Raw genomic sequence first — 18086 nt, 5'->3', positions numbered from 1 at the left:
AGTTGGGCTGTCAGTCAGGCTGCTAAATACCCCATACCCCGCCGTTGGTGTATTACTTGAATCGATACCTTACTTGATCTTGCTCGGCCTTCTGGGAACGCTCGCGTCCTTTGCTATCTTTCTACGTTCTAGCATCACCACGCGGTATCGTCAATACTTGGAACGAGAGCAAGCAATGACCATATTCAATTGGCACGAGGCATGCCGGAGACCTGATGTCGAATTCAATGAAGGTCTGGGTGTGCCGACATGTAGCAGCTGTGGATGCATTGCTACATTAGAAGGCATTGCGGAGGCTCAACACCACGATGCACCATTTGTGCCGGCTCCGACGACAAGATTTGAACTCACGTGGCCACTTTCACTACCATTCGTGGATGATCCTTTAGAATCTGAGCCGCCGAAAGAAACGACCGCGGAATCGAAAACATCCTTGCCCAAAGATGTACGCGGAAATATCACGCCATATATAGGCCAGCCCACCACAAGCAACCAGAAGCCTGCGATAGACTCTTCTATCCAAGTTGAGGCGCCGTATGAGCCTTTGTTCGCACGAAAAATCCGGCTTCTTAAGTTACTCAAAGGCAATTACAATGACCCAGTCAGAGTCGAGCTTCAAGTCGCAGATTTGGCCATCAAACCGGAATACGAAGCTCTCTCATACACATGGGCAGACGAAAATAAGGACTCTTCAAAGTGCGAGAAGGTTTACATTGGTGATCGATGGGATACCCTGCTGGTCACCAAGAACTGCTTCAATGCTCTTCGCCGTTTACGATATTCCAACCGCAGCAGAAAACTTTGGGTCGACGCCATTTGCATCAACCAGAACGACGTGGGCGAAAGGTCCCATCAAGTTGGCATCATGCAAAACATTTACGCAACTGCCTCCAGGGTTTTGATCTACTTGGGGGAAGATGAAGAAGACTTGAATGCCACCAGCTCATCTCCGTGGAATTTCGATAAATGGAACACATATTACGAGAGATCGTTGCCTGTGCACACAGATCTCACGCAACAGCCATACTTTAAGAGAGTATGGGTGATCCAAGAGATAGCTGCGGCGCAAGATTGTTGGGTTCTTTATGGGACTAAAGGAGACCGATGGCTTGATTTCCGCAGCTCCACCAAAAATGCTGGTGATGGATCGAATCAGCTCCACCAGCAGCAAGATTGGTTCCACTTGCTTTCTCGAGGAAGGCCCATGGACCTACAAGAGCTTCCAAAGCTCTTACAAGCTACACTTCAATGTCAGGCAACGGACCCCCGAGACAAGGTCTACGCTTTGCTAGGTCTCTTCCCAGGAGCAAACGAAGCCCAGTTGACTGCAGACTATGCTCTCAGTTTGGACCAAGTGTTTAGCGGCTTGACTGCTTGGATGCTCTGTCAAAGTTCAGCATTCATGCTGCCAATATTTGCAGCACTTGAGCCATCAGCCTCGTCTCTGCCTGCATCGTGGGTTGTTGACTGGTCGTCGGTCAGCGCCTTGAACAATATGGGGCCACACCTACCCCAGGCGGATTCAGGAACATATCTTATCAGCGAACCTCAAGATACTCCTCGCTTTTATCGTGATGGTACTATGGTACTTCGAGGACGCTTCGTGTCTCAACTTTCAAGCCGGTTTTTCGACTTTGAATCTCGAAAAGGTCCTCCCGGCGTCCTGAAAGATGAAATTTATCGCACTCCAGGGACACGTTACGCGGAGGCGGTGCCGGACTGGGCCGAGTCGACCGACGAAATTCTAGAAATCAAAGGGCTCCACGACTGTTCTCTGGTACTTCGGCCTGTCACAAGAGCACCCAAGACATACCAATTTGTAGCTATTGCCAAACAGCCCAGAATTGCCCGTCTCCCTGAGTTGATCAACCATATAGATCGCACGGTGATTCTTCTTTTCTCTACTTGGCAGTATGTGCTCAGAGCCGCGAGCGACGGAGAACTCTGGTTTCAGACAGTCACATGGGACACAATCAAAGCTGTATGCTGGGGATTGAAGCATGCAAGAAACCTGGAAGCCGATGATAAGGGTTCATCAAAACTTGGCCTTGGGTGTCGCCTCCGAGCCCGGATGAGGAACTACAATAAGACACAGGATTGGACCCCAAGCAGATGGGCAACAATCAGTGAGCTGCAAAACACACGGCATTTGAAGCAAGATCATGATCTATTAAGAGCCTTGATGATTATGGGTTGGGAATATGGTGCTGTTCCGAAAAGAGACCAGTCAGGTGGCTATCAGCGCAGTATTCCATGGGAAACGGAATATTTCAGACAACCTCGTATACGCGACTTCCTGGCAGAATTCAGAGAGAGGCGTGTACGCTACCACGACTACGACGACTACGACAGCCTTCGCGACGACTACAACCACGACGAGTACTACGTGTTTCCTCTGAAGAGTAGTCTACAGCCTTTTGTCAAAGCGCTTCTGAGTCAAGGACTGGATCAAAAGATCATCACATTCGAGAAAATTTCACGGATGGCCGGCGGCGTCTTTCTTCGCAAGGGCACGCTCCAAGAACAGACCGTGCCATGGGCGCACGACTCATTGAATTTGAGAGTCGGGAAGCTCCCTGAGGTCGAGGAGCCTCTTGAGAATATTTGGTTCTACGGGAAATCGAACGACTCTCATCTCAACACTTGGGCGGCCGAATTCATTAATTCATGGACCCTTCTGGTAAACGCGAGGCCCCACAGTCCTGATCCCCCTTCCTCTGAAATAGATGAAGAAGAACATGGCAGCGAGAATGGATTCTGGGCCACAGAAAAGTCAATCAGGACGGAATTGACTAGCAGTTTTACAAACCCTGAGGTGGAGCCGGCGTCACCGGATCTTGTGAGCGAGGTAAGTTGGGAGCCGCTGCTTGATCTTGTGAGAGAGACAGAGGCGCGGCTTCTTCCTCTGGAGGAAGCATTCACCCGCACTGATATTACGTACGACGAAGATATGAAGGATGTCCCTTGGGAGGATATCCGTATAATTTAGTTGGATGCCTTCTTCTTGAATAGCTTGTATGTAGGGGTCAGGCAGGCTTGTCTGTCCTTCAAGTAACAACACATGCTTTGGTGTTCTGGGCTGGTAGTTTCGTTTTGGCATTATGTATTACTCTCATATCTCATATACATCTCAATTCAGCACCACAATCATATATACAAGAACATATACCCCTCGGCATAGCGAAACTACACCTAGCATCCACAGACATTAAACAGCGCAACAGAAGGATCATGATCGCTGACAAGATCATCGTACAGCTCCCACGAGTTGACGTGGATGTGCTCGTACGCGGTGCCGTTCTTGTTCGCCAGCGCGGGGCTGACAAACATGTGATCCAGCTCCTGCGCGTTCATGTCGTAGACGTAGGTGTAGCGCTCCTCGACGGGGACGCCGACGGCCTCGTCGAGGTCGATGAGGCCCGAGGTGGAGGCAAAGACTTTGAGGGGCTCGACAAAGGCGAATTCGTTGAAGTCGCCGGCTGTGATGATGCGGGCGTTTGCGTCGAGGGCGAGGATCTCGGCGATGAAAGACTGTAGTATCAAGTTAGCTTAGGCGCCTTTGGAAGTTTGGAGTGATGGGGGAACGCACGCCGGTGATCTTGGCCTGCTCGATACGCGGGTTCACGACGCCGTTGACGGGAGGACGGGGGTCGCCGTGCAGGGACGAGGAACCGCCCTTGGACGCAAAGTGCACGTTGACGGTGAAGAAGGTCTTGTTAACGGGCCCGTTAACGGCGCGCCACTGCGCGACGAGGGGCTTGCGGCTGGCGTCCCACGCGGTGTTGGTGGGGTCGATGCGGCCCGGGTTATACTTGAGCGCGGGACCCTCGAGGACCTCGTTGGCGTCGAGCGCGCCGCCCGGGTTCGGCTTGTAGAGCTCGACAACGTCGGGCTTGTAGAGGTACGCGACGCGGATGTTGCCGCCCGGCTGGCCGCCGTCCTTGCCGTCGACGGGGTCGATGACGACCCAGTCGTACGCGACACCGGACTTGGTCTCGATGGCTGCCGTGAGGGTAGAGAGGGTTAGGTTGGAGGAGACAACGCCGTTGTTGGTGGCGCCGTTGTCGTCTTGGATCTCTTGGACGAAGACGAGGTCGGGGGTCTTGAGGTAGTCTACGATGTGGGCGGCGACGGAGGGGAGGTGGGCGACGGTCGGGGAGAGGTTCTCGACGTTGTAGTCGCCGACTGTGATGCCCCTGCAGTCGCCGCGGCTGACGAGGGTGGTGGCGGGCGCGTTGTTGGTGGCGTTCTTTGCGATTGTGATGCCGGTCAGGGGGAGGATGCGGTAGAAGCCGAAAGCGTTTGTGACGATGCCGGTGATCTCGGTGAGCTCGTCGCCCATCTTGGACTCGGGGTTCTTTGTGCCGTCGAGGGGGGATCCGATGATGATGGCCTCGGGGTTGGAGTCTTGTTTGCCGTGTTAGTGACTTGTATGATTCAGAGAAGAGAGACGATGTATACCCTTGTCAGACATGGTGAGACCGCCGTGCGCATTGCGGCCGGTGACGGGCCAGTCGCCAATGACCCAGGTGTCGCCGTACTGGTTGGGGCGAGAGATGCCAACAGGGCTCTTGATGGTGACGAGCTCGCCGCTCAGCGACTCCCAGAAGTCGAGGCCGTAGAGGGCCGGGTTGAGGACGGGGTTCTCGGTGGAGATGTTGGCAACGGCGTTGGGGACGGCATAGACGTCACCGCCATCAAGGCCGCTGTACTGCTCCGTCGGCGGGTGCAGGGTGTCGACGCCGATGACGAGCGGGGTGACCGCGTTACCTTTTGAAACGACGACGACGTTCTTGGGGGAGCTGAGCTCTGTGAGGTAGATGTAGTTCGTGGCGGACCTGTTTTTTGTGTTGTTAGAGGAACTCTACGTGTCATTGAGAGCCCAATACTGTATCGTACCTGTACTCCTGGATCTTTCCATCCAGAGTGATGAGGTCGCCCACGGTCAAGTTCGCGCCAACGGTGCTGCCGTAGACGTAGAGCGCCTCGGAGGTGGCAGCGTCGTCATCGGGCGTCGTCGAGCGGATCCAGATTCCGGCAGGTCCCTTTGCGAGAACAAGACCGGTGACATTGGTCACGGACTGGTCCTTGTACGGGGAGAGGAACTTGTTGCCGTTGATCTCGGCAATGGTCAAGGCCGAGGCGGCGCCGGCGGCGGAGAGGAAGAGGGAGGTGACCTTCATCTTGACAGTGTACACCGCGTCAAAACGAGAACAAACGACTACGGAAGCTATTCACTCTTCTCTCTGGAATCGCAACGTCCTGAGCACACAAGAGCAAGAGAGGGATCGTCCATGTTTACTCCCGTCGCGGGGCAAGTCACCACTATATGTAGGACAGAGCTGAACCTCTTCAGCCCATGATTGCGGTCCCGTTTCCCCTGGTCAGGGTCGTATCGAGCCGAGAGAGTCGCAAAGTGCCAAGAAAGCTGCACCATATCGCTTCGCTGGGTCCCCCGGGATCCAGCGATCCATTCCGCCCTTGCATCGCGGGAGCTGCCTGCTTTGCATGTGAGCAACCCGCGTCGGATGCGCTCCAAGAGTCTATGTACGCGATAAGATTGGACAACGAGAGAGAGGAGGGCGCGGCCAGCTCCGATATTACGCACTCGATATCTCTTAACTTGTAGCCTGTAAGGCCAGCGGGACATCCTCACTGGAGGGAAACGGCAAGACAATGATCTTTCCCGTCGAGCGGAGAGCGGAGAGCAGGGGTCCTGTCGTATCAATTGACCTCTTAGAGCGATGCGTGCCTGGCACGTTCTTGTCAGGTTGTCATGAGAAACCTGGGCCAACGGCACCGGCAGAGACATTAGATGAGCCCCGCATTAGCCTTGATTGACTTCAACCTCCCCATCGCGGCGCTGTATTGGTTGGCCATGGCTCAATCGGGAAGGTGAAGGCTTCCTGCGAGGGCGGGAGAGTGGCCTAGCTGGTGTCTAGTTCAGTGGGGAACAACCCGGCCTAAGCATATCAAAAAAGGTTGAATTGAGAGACGGGTGTGTGGGGGAAAGGCGAGCGGCGGAACGTTGGAAAGCAACTTTGCTTCTGACCCTGGGTCATATCTATACGATATATCCATACGGAGTGCAGAGATAGGCAATGAGAGAGACTGGATACACAATCAGCGTGTCATTTCCAACACTACAACCATGATAGGAGTAGCAACCAAGGTGATCCGAAGAGCCGAACAAACTGCAAGACAAGCCGGACCAACTCCCCTCCTAGGACAAGTCTGCTCTCGAGGCCAAGACCTGGGTGGACGCGTGGTGTCTTGCTGTTGTTGGTCGAGAGCCGTTGCTGGCAAGGTGGAGGAGGAGGCTAAGAGTAGGGAGCAAAAGTCAATTACCTACTCTAAAAAGATGGACAGGGAGTCGTTGAGGGGCCGCTAATCTGCGCCTTATCGCCTGCCAATCATCTGTCTCACGTGTCGATGACCGACCGCCGGCCCCGGAGCTCCAACCCCGGTCGTCCCTGGATGTGCCCCTGTCTATTACCGCTACCAAGATTCTAAGCTTGACTCGACTCCGCTGGGCCCCTTCAGCTCCCTCCCTCACGGCTGAGTACCTGCCCTCACATTCTTTGCGTAGCATCTTGAACTCGGATTCATGAACATGCAATCAACAATCTATGATGCACCACACCTCATAATACTCATTTGAAGAATCTTTGGTCGAATTCTCACTATCATGGTATCACAACTAATCTTTTTCAAAGATGGGGATCTGGCCTAAAAACTGCGGTGCACACCTTCACTCAATTTCCTACAAATGAAAACTGTCCCAGAACATTACAAAGAGTTGTACAAATCCCAAGGACCCTTTGGCCGTTGAGTGAAGTTTCCCGTAGATGCCTCAGAAAACCCTTGGCGACGACATGAACAGCTGCCTACTGATATCTCAAGCGAGATCAGGCTAGCAAAATGTATGCACCAACAAAAAATTCATTTCTTTTCCGACCTCGAGACATACACACTCGGAAACAGCTCTACCAGCGTAGCTGCCTTTGCTTCAGACTTGCCACCGGTCGAGCCCGTCAAAGACCGCTCCGGTGATCGCTGGGACCGCCGGGAACCGTCCCAGGCTCCGACTCGGCTTGTTGCCCTGGGGCCCCGGCATCTGGAGCCGCTCAACACTCGAGCGTCCACTCCCGCTTACTCCAGATCGGCTTCCTCCTCGTCGCGCTGGACAAGCTCGTGGTCGTCACGCTCAGCCAGGTCATGCTCTTCGCGCTGTTCCAGGTCGGCTGACTCCTCGTCACGTCCGAGAAGACCGCTGAGAAGGGCGAGAGGGTCAGCCTGGGCCTTGTTGGCACCACCGTTGGCAGCGTTTCCGCCTGCAGCGCCTCCACCAATCTGCAAGTGAATGTTAGCTAATGTTCAATGGCATGCGTCTCCGGGGCTACTTACGCTCTCGAGGATGGAAGAGAGGATGTTGTTGCCGTCGGCTGCCTGGTTGTTCTTCGCAGCGGCGCCTCCAGCAGCGTTGTTCTTCTTGCCGTTCTTGCCGTTCTTCTTCTTGCCACCAGCGTTCGCGGTTCCGTTGTTCGCAGCACCACCGGCGGCACCACCAGCAGCCGCGCCGCCAGCTGCGTTGTCGGCTCCGTTGTTCTTCTTGGCAGCGGCGTTACCCTTTGCAGCCTTGGCCTTCTTTCCGCCAGCCGCAGCGCCGTCCGCGGCGTTGGCAGTTCCGTTGTTGGCAGCGCCACCGTTGTTCTTCTTGGCCTTGTTCTTCTTGGCTCCGGCAGCACCGGCGGCAGCGTTGTTCTTCTTGCCCGCGGCCTTGGCCTGTGCGTTCTTCTTGCCCTTCTTGCCCTTCTTCTTGCCTCCGGCGTTGGCAGTTCCGTTGTTGGCGGCACCGCCGGCTGTGGCTCCTCCGGCCGTGGCACCACCGGCAGCGGCACCGGCTCCTCCGGCAGCAGCGGCGTCCTTGGCGGCCTTCTTGGTGGCGACTCCGTTCTCGCCTGCGTTCTCGCCCTCCTGCTGGACGTCGGCGTTGTCACCGGCTGGCGTTGAAAGTTAGATGAGTTCCGGACGCTGATGTGCGAGTTTCTTTGACATACCTTGCTCGCCCTTGGCGCGGCGCAGAACAGGCCTGACATCAACTTGAGCCGGGAAGTTCAGGTCTCGGACGGGCAGAGCCACGGATCGGTCCTCCTGGGTAGGGAGGGCGATGACCTGGGCGGCGATGGCCGCAATGGAAAGGAGGATAGAGCTCTTCATTTTGAAGGAGTGCTGAATGTCTCTAGTCAAAGAGATGGAGAAAAAGTTGATGGTATAATTTACAACTGAAAAGGGTTCACAGAACCTGGAGAGAATGGAATGTGAGAATGGAAGAAATGAGAAAGGCACTCAAGGAAAGACTGGACCAGCCAAAGAGAAGGAACTGAACCAGAAATGTTGTTGTGTTGAAGACTTGAAAGTGTCGAGAGAAGAGAAACCAAAATCAAGGCCAGATCGGGCTGGGTTGATATAGAGTATAAGCTTCCTGGGAATCTCACTCGGATCCAGATCCCTCGGAATATCATGCCGCAGGTAGAGCAGGCACAGATTGCACCCATGAGGTCACAGTGCCAAGGAATTGAGACGTCTTGTCAAACAAATGAGGTGAACGCTATCTTTGCCCAATGTCACCATGTCAGCCATGTCACAGACTGTGATCCATCGCGAGGGCAGTGCAGTTTGGTGGAGTAGGGGAGTCGGGTCCTCAGTTTGAGAAAGAGACGTTATGGCGAATGGGAAGAGGTGTGTGCCAAGCATCACGACGGTGCCATGTCGCGCCAAACCCCGGAGCAGCCGTGAGCCGGGGAAAGCGGAGACGAGGTACCAAAATAAAAAGAGAGCAGAAAAGGTGTCTGTAGCCGATTGATGATGGGCCTCGCTACCATGCGTTTGCGGTTGAGGGTGCCAGTGGTGGCCATGGAGGGCGACTGTTGATCAGACGGTTGGTGATTCAGAACGGCCCCGCCGCGGCGGATTCTTGTATGTACCTCTCCAGAACTGAGGCTTGCGGAGGTGGAACGGCTCCCCAACGGTGGTGGCTGCTTGACGGTAGCTAGACCTGGTAATAGGCTGCATCCAGCCATCATCCCGTACTCTGCACACACAGAACGTGGGAACTAGTGTCCGTCCTGCCTGGCTGGCATGTGTTGTTAATGCTTGTGCGGTGGTGGCATTCCCAAGGTCGCGTACCTTGCGGTTAGTGGAACAGCCATGGGGGTTGAAGGGTTTGATCGGAGGACAGGTTGTCAAACCTGGGATGAAACACCGCCCAAAAGGGCGCTTGGCCAAAATCGCGAACGCCTCTCGCTTCCCAACAAGAGTCTTCCTTCCCCTCTGCGCGCGACTGTCTCCATCCCAAGACGCTGGTGACGAGTGGGATGCCGCCCATTTGAAGAGTGAAATGCCAGGATGGCGTTTGAAGGATGGGCATGCGCGAAGCGATGAAGTCTAAATTTCAGAAGTGCAACGATGCACCCTGGGCCGTTTCTTGACAAGCAGGGGAGTCTCTCGTGAATCAGAACCGGCCCCCTAGGCGTTGCAGAAGCAAAAAGTGGCCTGAATGGCAGGATTTGCAAAGACCTGTTGGATCTCTGCTAGGGCACCGGTTACGATGGCCGTAATAGTACACTGCCAGTACGAAGTAGCGTATAGCAACCAAGACACGCTCCGAGTCCCCACGAGCTTGATTTGTGAGCCGCAATCAAGCGTTGAAGGGTTGAAGCTTGACCCTGGTCGATACCGTTACATCGCTCTCCTTCTTCCGTCATTCGCCGCACTACTGTTCCTAAAGGCTGTCTGATTTGCAGTGTCTGCTTAGGCCTTTAGAAATTGGGGGATCTCGACTGGAGAGATGCTTGTTTGGAAGCGGTGCCGCGGGTTGCGGTTGCTGCGCCATTCCGTCCCATTCCATGCCGTCCGTTCCCATCCCTTCACAGTTCACACAATAAATGCCGAGGGCTAGAACACAAGGCAACGTTGAGAGTCTCCGCACCCTGGTCGACATGGCTCGAGGGTTGAGGGATCGAAGTCGAGAGAAGGGACGGTGTTTCAACTGGTGCATCGAATTGCCAAGGACTTCTGTCTCGAGGAGATTGACAAAGTCGGGCGATGATCGTCGCGCAACACTGGCCAAGACCACAGCAGCATGGCGTTCTTGTTGAGGTGGGAATAACAGGCCAGAATTAAGAAATACCAAGAGAGACGCTCGGTGTTGGCGATGCTTCCGGCCTTGGTTGCGAGTATCAGAAATCTCTTGGTTTCTTTTAGTTTTTCCAGGCCTGGCTTGTAGTTAGTGGTCTTGGACCTAATCTTGGAGTCTTGGCTTTGGTCAGAGTCAGAGTCAGAATCAGAATCAGACCTCAGGCAACTTCTGGAGTCTGGAGATCACCGGGGCGGCTCCAGTATTCCAGAATTACAGTAGAGGCCAAGCATTTTGGCGAGGGGAATCAGGGGATGAACGGATGTGCTGCGATCCTGTTTGGGAAATCATGGAGAAAGGAGGCGGGAGAGCAGAGCAGTGATCGGCGAGCGAGGAAAATCAGACACAGGAGAGAGGAGCTTGGTCAATGATGCCGGTGCATTGCTTTCCCCACGAGAATTCAAGAGGAGACGGACGGTTCGCATCACTTTGACTGAAGGGGGGTCCCTCCTTCCCAATTTCTCTTCCATGACCCGTCTTTTCCATTGGGTCCCGGGTTGTCTTCCAGCCCTCCAAGTTCCCAGCAAGTATTCGCCCCAAGTTCCCAACATGGCAGCAGCAGTCTGTGAGTCCCGTCGTGACTGCCCTGTCATGCGATGTGGTCGACACAGACTCGACCCGAGCAGAAGGAAGGCCCCATTGGACTCCCGTCTTGGCAAGACCCATCGCAATCACGTGGCTGTCCTCCTCGAACTTGCTCTTTCTCTCCCCTTTTCTGTCTCTTGCTTCCTTCCATCATCAGGTTACCTTCATACCTGCCTTATCTTTACACAGTAGTAAGATAGGTAAGGTACTTCGTGGACGTGCCTTCCTTGTGCATCAACAGAGGCTGAAGCACAGTCCAAATCACGTGGGAGGTGACGAATCCCCATTTCAGATGTGGTTGGGTCTTCCCTTCCACTGCGGCTCTTCAACACGTGGGACACCGCATGGCTGGTACCATAAGGTTCCTTGCTGTCCCAAACTTGGGATTTCAAATGACTCTATCCTCTGCACACGCCTGTTTTGCTTCGAATCGTACAGTTCTGTATTTAGCAAAGATGAACACAACCAACTTCAGACGACGTGATGGTGGTGGTCAGATGTCGTTATCGCTCCCGGACGAGTCAATTACCTACAGCCGTCTTCCCCTGAGGCTGCCCAAGGCTCCAATGGCACAGTAGACAGCTTTTCAACCTTCTACACGCCTCGCCTTACATGACACCCGCCACATACATCAATCATCTCAAGTCTGGAGAAAGTCATCTCATCAACATGAACCTCTAACTTGGACGGTTCCACGGTCAGACTGGATGCGTCCATCGGCCCCCGACTCCAGGTTTCCTGTCTTTTCTGTCAGTGCTGATGCATTCATTCATCTCAGACGCTCACACCTGACCTACAGGCTACGGAGTACCTGGTCAGACCAACACGCCGTATTGTGTCGATGCACGGGGCCCGAGTCGTCCGATGCAACTTCCTTGACTAGCACCAAAATCCTGCCTGACTGCTCGGCGATGCTGCTTCGAGCCGATCGGTTTTCGTCCCTTTCTTACATCGGACATTCAATCCCCCATCGTGGTTGACGTCGACTGTCATCTGGTCCATCAGTCCAAGATGAGACCGGTTCCGCTTTGGGCAATTCACGGGGTGGCTGTGTCTAGCTGCCGCTATGCCGCACCCCGAGACAGGCACACCTTGATTTGATTGGCAACTCCACATCAACACCACCAAACTTGGCCCTCTCTGCCTAAGGCTCTTACCGTCTTACCTCGAGTCTGGGAATTTACGGAGGATTGCGGCGTGTGGTGCAGTGACTGCAGGCCCGTCGCTTCCATTCTGTTCTGTCCTTTTCCCAGTCAATCTCATACTATTTCCATTCATTTCCTTTTGTCTTGACGTGCAATAAGTTTGGGCGTACTGCAACTCTGTTTTGGAATTGTTCTCTTCAGTTTGGCACCTCATTTTGACGCTATTGCTAGCAAACGAAGTCACAAAGCGTTACATTCGGCTCATGTTTTGTTTGAAATCCCACTTTGATTAAATTGCCTCACTCCCTTGGTCTTGAAACACCATCAGCGACACGAGAGTCCCCCGGTGCCCGCTAGCACCATGTGGGTCCCGCAGCCGGCTTGTTCTCCCGGCCTTGACAACTCTCTCGGTCCGTGGGCCGGAGAATTGTGCCGGGGCGGATTCGACTTTACACTTTTCTTCGAGGAGGCCATACTAGCTGTTCCCCTGCAATCTCTCCTCCTGCTGTTGCTCCCCACATGTGCCTTACGCCTGGCAAGGTCCGATGTCAAAGTTGTGCCCAGCACCCTGCGCTGGCTCAAAGCTGTTAGTCCTGGCAAACTGCTTCCTACCACAATGGCTGATCTCGAAAGTCTGCATCGATTTCTCTGGCTGCTCTAAACTTCGCTCTTCTGATCCTCTGGATCACTACACCGTCGACAACCATCACCCATACGCGCGCGACCATTCCCACCGCCATCCTTAGTCTAATTGCCTCGATAGGATTGAGTCTGTTATCATGGCTCGCCCATCAACGGTCCGTAAGGCCGTCATTCGTCCTGTCAGTTTACTTGTTTCTGTCAATTCTGTTTGACACTGCTCGTGCCCGAACTTTGTGGATGCTGGGGCCCCATCAGACCATACCCGCCATCTTCACCTGTACTCTGGCTGTCAGAGCTGTCATGATCCTTCTAGAATCAACAGAGAAGCGCAGGATCCTAGTTCCAGAACACAAAGGATACTCCAAGGAGGTCACCAGCGGCACTTTCAACAGATCAGTCTTCTTCTGGTTGACGTCACTCTTTATCAACGGATACAGAAACATCCTTCAACTAGATGACCTCTATCCACTGGACCCGAAGCTAGCCTCAGACCCGCTCTACAGAAAACTCGCCGGCGCGTGGGACCAAGGTAATCTATTTTCGGCCCCCAAACTAAAACACGAAATGTTCCGCGGACTAATATATCTGATTTCTACACAAAAAAAGTCCCCGACAAGACGGTCCCCGGCGCTTTGTTCAGCACCTGGCTCCGCGCCTTTGCCAGCCCTCTTGCCGCGGCCATCGTCCCGAAACTCTTTCAGATCGCCTTCAACTACGCCCAGCCGTTTCTGATTGACGAGGCGATTCGCCTTGCCAGTCAGCCGCAACAGCAGCCCTACAATAATCACGGTTTTGGGTTGATAGGGGCGTACGTGATCGTTTACACCGGTATTGCTGTGGGTTCTGCGTTTCGTCATCTTCGCTCTCGGTCAAGAGGGCGTTCTAGAACTACTCAAAGTGCGGAACGCTGAGATATCATGTCGTAGGTCTCGACGGGCCAGTATGACTGGCGCAATCAACGTGCGGCCTCCATGACGAGGGGCAGCACGACGGCACTTGTCTATCGGAAAGTGTTGAGGCTGGATTTGACGTCGCCCAACGTCAGCCCTTCGGCGGCTCTGACTTTAGTTGGAACCGATAGCGAGACCATCAGCCAGGGTATCATGCAGCTTCACGAGGTCTGGAGTGGACTTCTCGAAATTGGAATCGGGATTTACCTGATTTACAGGCAGCTTGGAGCTGCCTGTGCCATGCCCGTTGCCCTTGTTTTCGGTAGGATACCATATTAGCTTCGCCGGCTGAGAGAACCTCAGAAACTGATGCATATCGCCAGTTGTCCTACTTGCCACAGCTTTCCTCGCTGTTCCTACAGGCAAAGCATCCGCGGAATGGATCAAAGCCTCGCAAGATCGCGTCTCAACGACCTCCAAGACGCTGGGGAACATCAAATGGCTCAAGATCTCTGGCCTCAATGATGTTGCCTTTTCGGTGATTCAAAAGCTTCGAACCGTAGAGCTCAAGGTTTCCAAGAGATTCAGGGTATTGTTGGGCATCTCCATGATGTTTTGTAAGCTTTTTTTCCTGCGTTGCCTCTTCGTGACATGTAAGCTGAGACTGTTCCTTTCAAGTGATTTGCACGCCGATCTGGTCTCCAATACTCACCTTCAGCACATTCGTTGCAACGGCGGCTCGAACCGGCGATACTTTGACGATCCAAAAGGCGTTCACAGCGTACTCTTTATTGATACTGGTGAACCAGCCATTAGTCGGCATCGTCATGGGACTTCCGCTCCTGGCTTCAGCCATGGCTTCTTTCCAGAGAATCCAAGACTTTTTGAACGGCAAGGAAAGAGTTGACGCCAGACTCGCTAGCGAGGGTGTCAAAATCGCCGGGGCTGGGAAATCCGTGACAGAGTCCCCAAAAGCTGCTGGTCTAGGCCCAGACGTCGAGCTGTCCGACATGCATGAAAGTGAGTTGCCAGTCGCCGATTTGCCCCTCAGTGTCATCGTCTCTGTAAAGGGAACATTCTCTTGGTTAGACGATTCCAAGCCTGTTATCGACATCGACAACTGGAACGTCCGGCGACGAGCTTTCACCTTGGTGCTCGGCCCCGTTGGCTGCGGCAAGTCGACGCTTCTAAAGTGTTTACTTGGCGAGTCATCGTCCTTCAAGGGCACCATTTCCACCAACTTCTCTGGCGTCACGTACTGCGGCCAAACCGCGTGGATACCGAACGACAGTGTGCGTAACATCATCACCGGTCACGCCGCGTTCGATTCGGCCTGGTACCACACAGCCATCAAGGCATGTGCTTTGGAGCAAGATATCGCTAGCTGGCCGAATGGAGACAGTACCGTGGCGGGTACGAAGGGAATTTCTACGAGCGGTGGTCAGAAGCATCGTCTGGTCTGTCATTGAGCTTGTTTCGGAGTTGGGGAGACGAGTGAAGCTAACATTATGGCAGGCCATTGCCCGCGCTTTGTACGCAAGACAAGAGTTGTTGGTGCTTGACGACGTTTTCAGCGGCCTAGACTCTAGCACCGAAGACATCGTGTTCAATAACCTCTTCAGTACCCGTGGCTTACTACGCCATACGGATACGACTGTCGTTTTAGCATCATCTGATTGTACGACCTCCTTTACTCCTTGCATGGCTTAGTACTAACGACCCTCTGACAGCCCGCCGTGTGCCATTTGCCGACGACACTGTACTTCTCAACGACGAGGGTCGGATCATAGACAACGAGGCGGTCACGAAAGTCGACCGACAACCATCCTCCTCAAGCAAACGCGCCGGAACAAGCGATAGCGAGAGCGTAAAGGTGCCACCGATAACAATAACAAACGATAAACCACCAGCCACGGTCCTCGGCCTACTCGAAGACCAAGCAGATTCCGCTCGTCAACTCGGCGACTGGGGGATGTATAGCTTTTATGCCAGGGCAGCTGGGTGGTTCAGCCTATCGACATTTGCTGGCGCCATGATTGTCTTTGCCTTTTGCGACTCGTTTCCCGGTACTCTCCCCCAAGGGTCTATTGACGTGGAAATCATCAGACTAACAAATTCATCGTCAGATATCTGGCTCAAGTGGTGGGCAGAGTCCAATGAGCAGAGACCGAACCAAGATCTGGGCAAGTGGCTTGGTGTCTACGCGGCTCTTGGAGTCGGGTCCGTGGGTTCGGTTCTCTTTGGGATGTGGTAAGTACTTGCACCATCACAGTATTAACCAGAGCCGTTGGTAACGAAACATTCTAGGCAACTTTTCATTGTCATCATCAACAAGTCGGGAGTCTATTTCCACGGAGTTCTGCTGGACACCACGTCTCGGTAGGGCACACAACCGACTTTTTCCTCGGTCTTAATACTGACGAGAATAGTGCGCCCATGGCATTTCACAGTTCCGTGGATAGCGGCATCACAGTCAACAGATTCAGTCAAGATCTCCAGCTCATCGACATGGAGCTGCCAGCCGCAGCACTAGGCTTGGCCGTAGGTACGCAAGACTCTCTCCATCTCTGACGAAACCGAAGCCCTACCAACCTTCCAATCCTAGGCGTCGCATTCGGCGTGGCCCGCTTCATAGTCATATCCGTCTCCTCACGCTACATGGCCGCCATCCTCCCCTTCCTCATCCCAACCTTCTACGCCATCCAGCACTTCTACCTCCGCACCTCGCGACAAATGCGTCTCCTCGACATCGAGCACAAAGCACCCCTCTACTCCCAACTCATCGAAACCCTCGAAGGCCTAGCGACAATCAGAGCCTTCCGCTGGGAAGACAACTTTGAAAAGGTCAACCTCCGCCGGCTCGACGACTCACAGCGACCCAAGTACCTCCTTGCATGCCTACAAAGCTGGCTAACGTTTTCGGTCGACATGGTGATTGCCGTCATCGCCGTTGTCCTCATTGTATTGGTCACGACGCTGCGCGAACAAATTGGGCCCGGATTCATTGGTGTTGCGTTGACAAATGTGTTGGCGTTTAGTGGGTGCGTGAAGGCGATTATCACGTCGTGGGTCATGTTGGAGGTTTCGCTTGGCGCGGTTGCGAGGGTGAGGAACTTTTCTTTGACTACGGCGTCTGAGGACGACTCTCGGGTGAATCTTGCGGAGCCAGAAGGAGAGTGGCCAAGTCAAGGAGCCGTTGAACTTCGGAAAGTGACGGCGTCCTACGCGTAAGTTTATAGAACCATTAAACCGGACCTTGAGAGTGTAAAGCTGACGTTGTAATAGATCATCTGGTACGGTACTGAACGATGTCAACATCTCCATCAAACCAGGTCAAAAGGTTGCAATCTGCGGCCGGACAGGCAGGCAAGTAATCCCCTAACCCCAACCTTACCAGCACAAAGACATCTAACACTCCCTCCAGCGGCAAAAGCTCCCTCATCCTCTGCCTCCTCCGCATGATGGACCTAGACTCGGGCGCAATCACCATCGACAACGTCGACATCGCCACGCTGCCCAACGAATACGTCCGTTCCAAGATCGTCGCGGTCCCGCAGGAGTCCTATATCTTCGACGGCACTGTGCGGTTGAATCTCGACCCCGGCCAGACAGCGTCGGACGAGGATATCACAGCGGTCTTGAGAAGGGTGCAGCTCTGGGAGAAAGTCGAGGAGCGCGGTGGTCTGGATGCCGTGATTGACGATAAGTTCTTCTCGCAGGGTGAGGCGCAGTTGTTGGTGTTTGCGAGGGCTATGTTGAGGAAGGGGAGGGTGCTTGTTTTGGACGAGATTACGAGCAGGTGAGTTTACTCTTTGTTTCCCTTTCGCAATTGTTTTTCCAAGTTGGCACCTATCCTGCCTGAGTGGACCAAGGAAGCTGACTTTCTATGCGAACAGCTTGGACGATGAGTCTAGTAGAATCATCGACGAGGTGCTGCGTTCGTGGTTCAGAGATTGGACCATCATCGCTATTGCACATAAACTTGAGTCGATACTGGACTTTGACCGAGTTGCGATTGTCGACTCAGGAGTAGTTGTTGAGTATGGGGAGCCTCGTCAGCTTCTGGGAAGCGAGTCTTCGTTCAAGGGGTTGTATGAGCGGTCATCGGGTGTGGCACACTAGGGCCGGTAGGAGGGAATTGAGGAAATGTTAGATGAGCGTATATCCCAACTCGGCATTGTATTTGTAACGTATCAAGATACCCCTCTTTCCATTAGAATTTTACATGGAACATTCTTCTCAGAAGGCAGCGATTATGGAGTGCGGAGTATGTGCCATTCTTTCTCAAGCGGTGCGCTGGAGCTGCTGCTGATGACCATGGAATTGACGTCAATGGCTTTTGGTACATCATATCAGCGAAGACAGCCACGCAAGTGATGAACAAGACCAGACATGCTTTAGTCAGTCATATCACTTATCATATTTCCGAGCAACCAGACTGCCTCACCTGGCATTTATAAGACTGACCGCACGAGTTAACATCAAGCCGTAGAAAAGAGTAAGGCTGTAGGATCATACCGCCAACCACACCCTATTCTGGCTGCATCAATAGTAGGGTCAGCAGTAATCGGCACTTGCCCTGCTGTCACCTCATTGGCGGTAAGTGACTGTATGTCTCCCCATAGG

At 53.7% G+C, this 18086-nt stretch overlaps 4 protein-coding genes across 4 annotated transcripts; 2 read left to right on the top strand and 2 right to left on the bottom strand.

Moving 5' to 3' along the window:
* Positions 1-175: 175 nt before the first annotated feature.
* CTAM01_08503 (uncharacterized protein) lies at positions 176-2989 on the top strand (the record flags this gene model as incomplete). Its single annotated transcript, XM_060524523.1, has 1 exon — positions 176-2989. The coding sequence occupies one exon, from the start codon at positions 176-178 to the stop codon at positions 2987-2989; it is 2814 nt and encodes a 937-aa protein (XP_060380742.1).
* A 203-nt stretch (positions 2990-3192) lies between these two features.
* On the bottom strand, positions 3193-5183 carry CTAM01_08502 (endonuclease/Exonuclease/phosphatase; the record flags this gene model as incomplete). Its single annotated transcript, XM_060524522.1, has 4 exons — positions 3193-3531; positions 3590-4407; positions 4462-4838; positions 4900-5183. The coding sequence occupies 4 exons, from the start codon at positions 5181-5183 to the stop codon at positions 3193-3195; spliced, it is 1818 nt and encodes a 605-aa protein (XP_060380741.1).
* A 1969-nt stretch (positions 5184-7152) lies between these two features.
* Positions 7153-8220, bottom strand: CTAM01_08501 (uncharacterized protein; the record flags this gene model as incomplete). Its single annotated transcript, XM_060524521.1, has 3 exons — positions 7153-7353; positions 7408-8003; positions 8061-8220. 3 exons carry the CDS (start codon positions 8218-8220, stop codon positions 7153-7155), a joined length of 957 nt encoding a protein of 318 aa, XP_060380740.1.
* Positions 8221-12289: 4069 nt separating this feature from the next.
* On the top strand, positions 12290-17582 carry CTAM01_08500 (ABC transporter; the record flags this gene model as incomplete). Its single annotated transcript, XM_060524520.1, has 14 exons — positions 12290-12514; positions 12562-13099; positions 13177-13406; positions 13497-13782; positions 13844-14077; positions 14139-14917; positions 14976-15138; positions 15191-15526; positions 15587-15710; positions 15768-15839; positions 15890-16005; positions 16066-16687; positions 16885-17259; positions 17357-17582. The coding sequence occupies 14 exons, from the start codon at positions 12290-12292 to the stop codon at positions 17580-17582; spliced, it is 4326 nt and encodes a 1441-aa protein (XP_060380739.1).
* Between the last annotated feature and the right edge of the window lie 504 nt (positions 17583-18086).

This window comes from Colletotrichum tamarilloi, assembly GCF_030869305.1.
Source record: "Colletotrichum tamarilloi strain Tom-12 chromosome Unknown Scaffold_30.1, whole genome shotgun sequence".
In the NCBI taxonomy this organism is placed as follows: Eukaryota; Fungi; Ascomycota; class Sordariomycetes; order Glomerellales; family Glomerellaceae; genus Colletotrichum; species Colletotrichum tamarilloi.
Note: the sequence above shows the minus strand (reverse complement) of the source record. Positions and strands in the feature narration are given on the sequence as shown.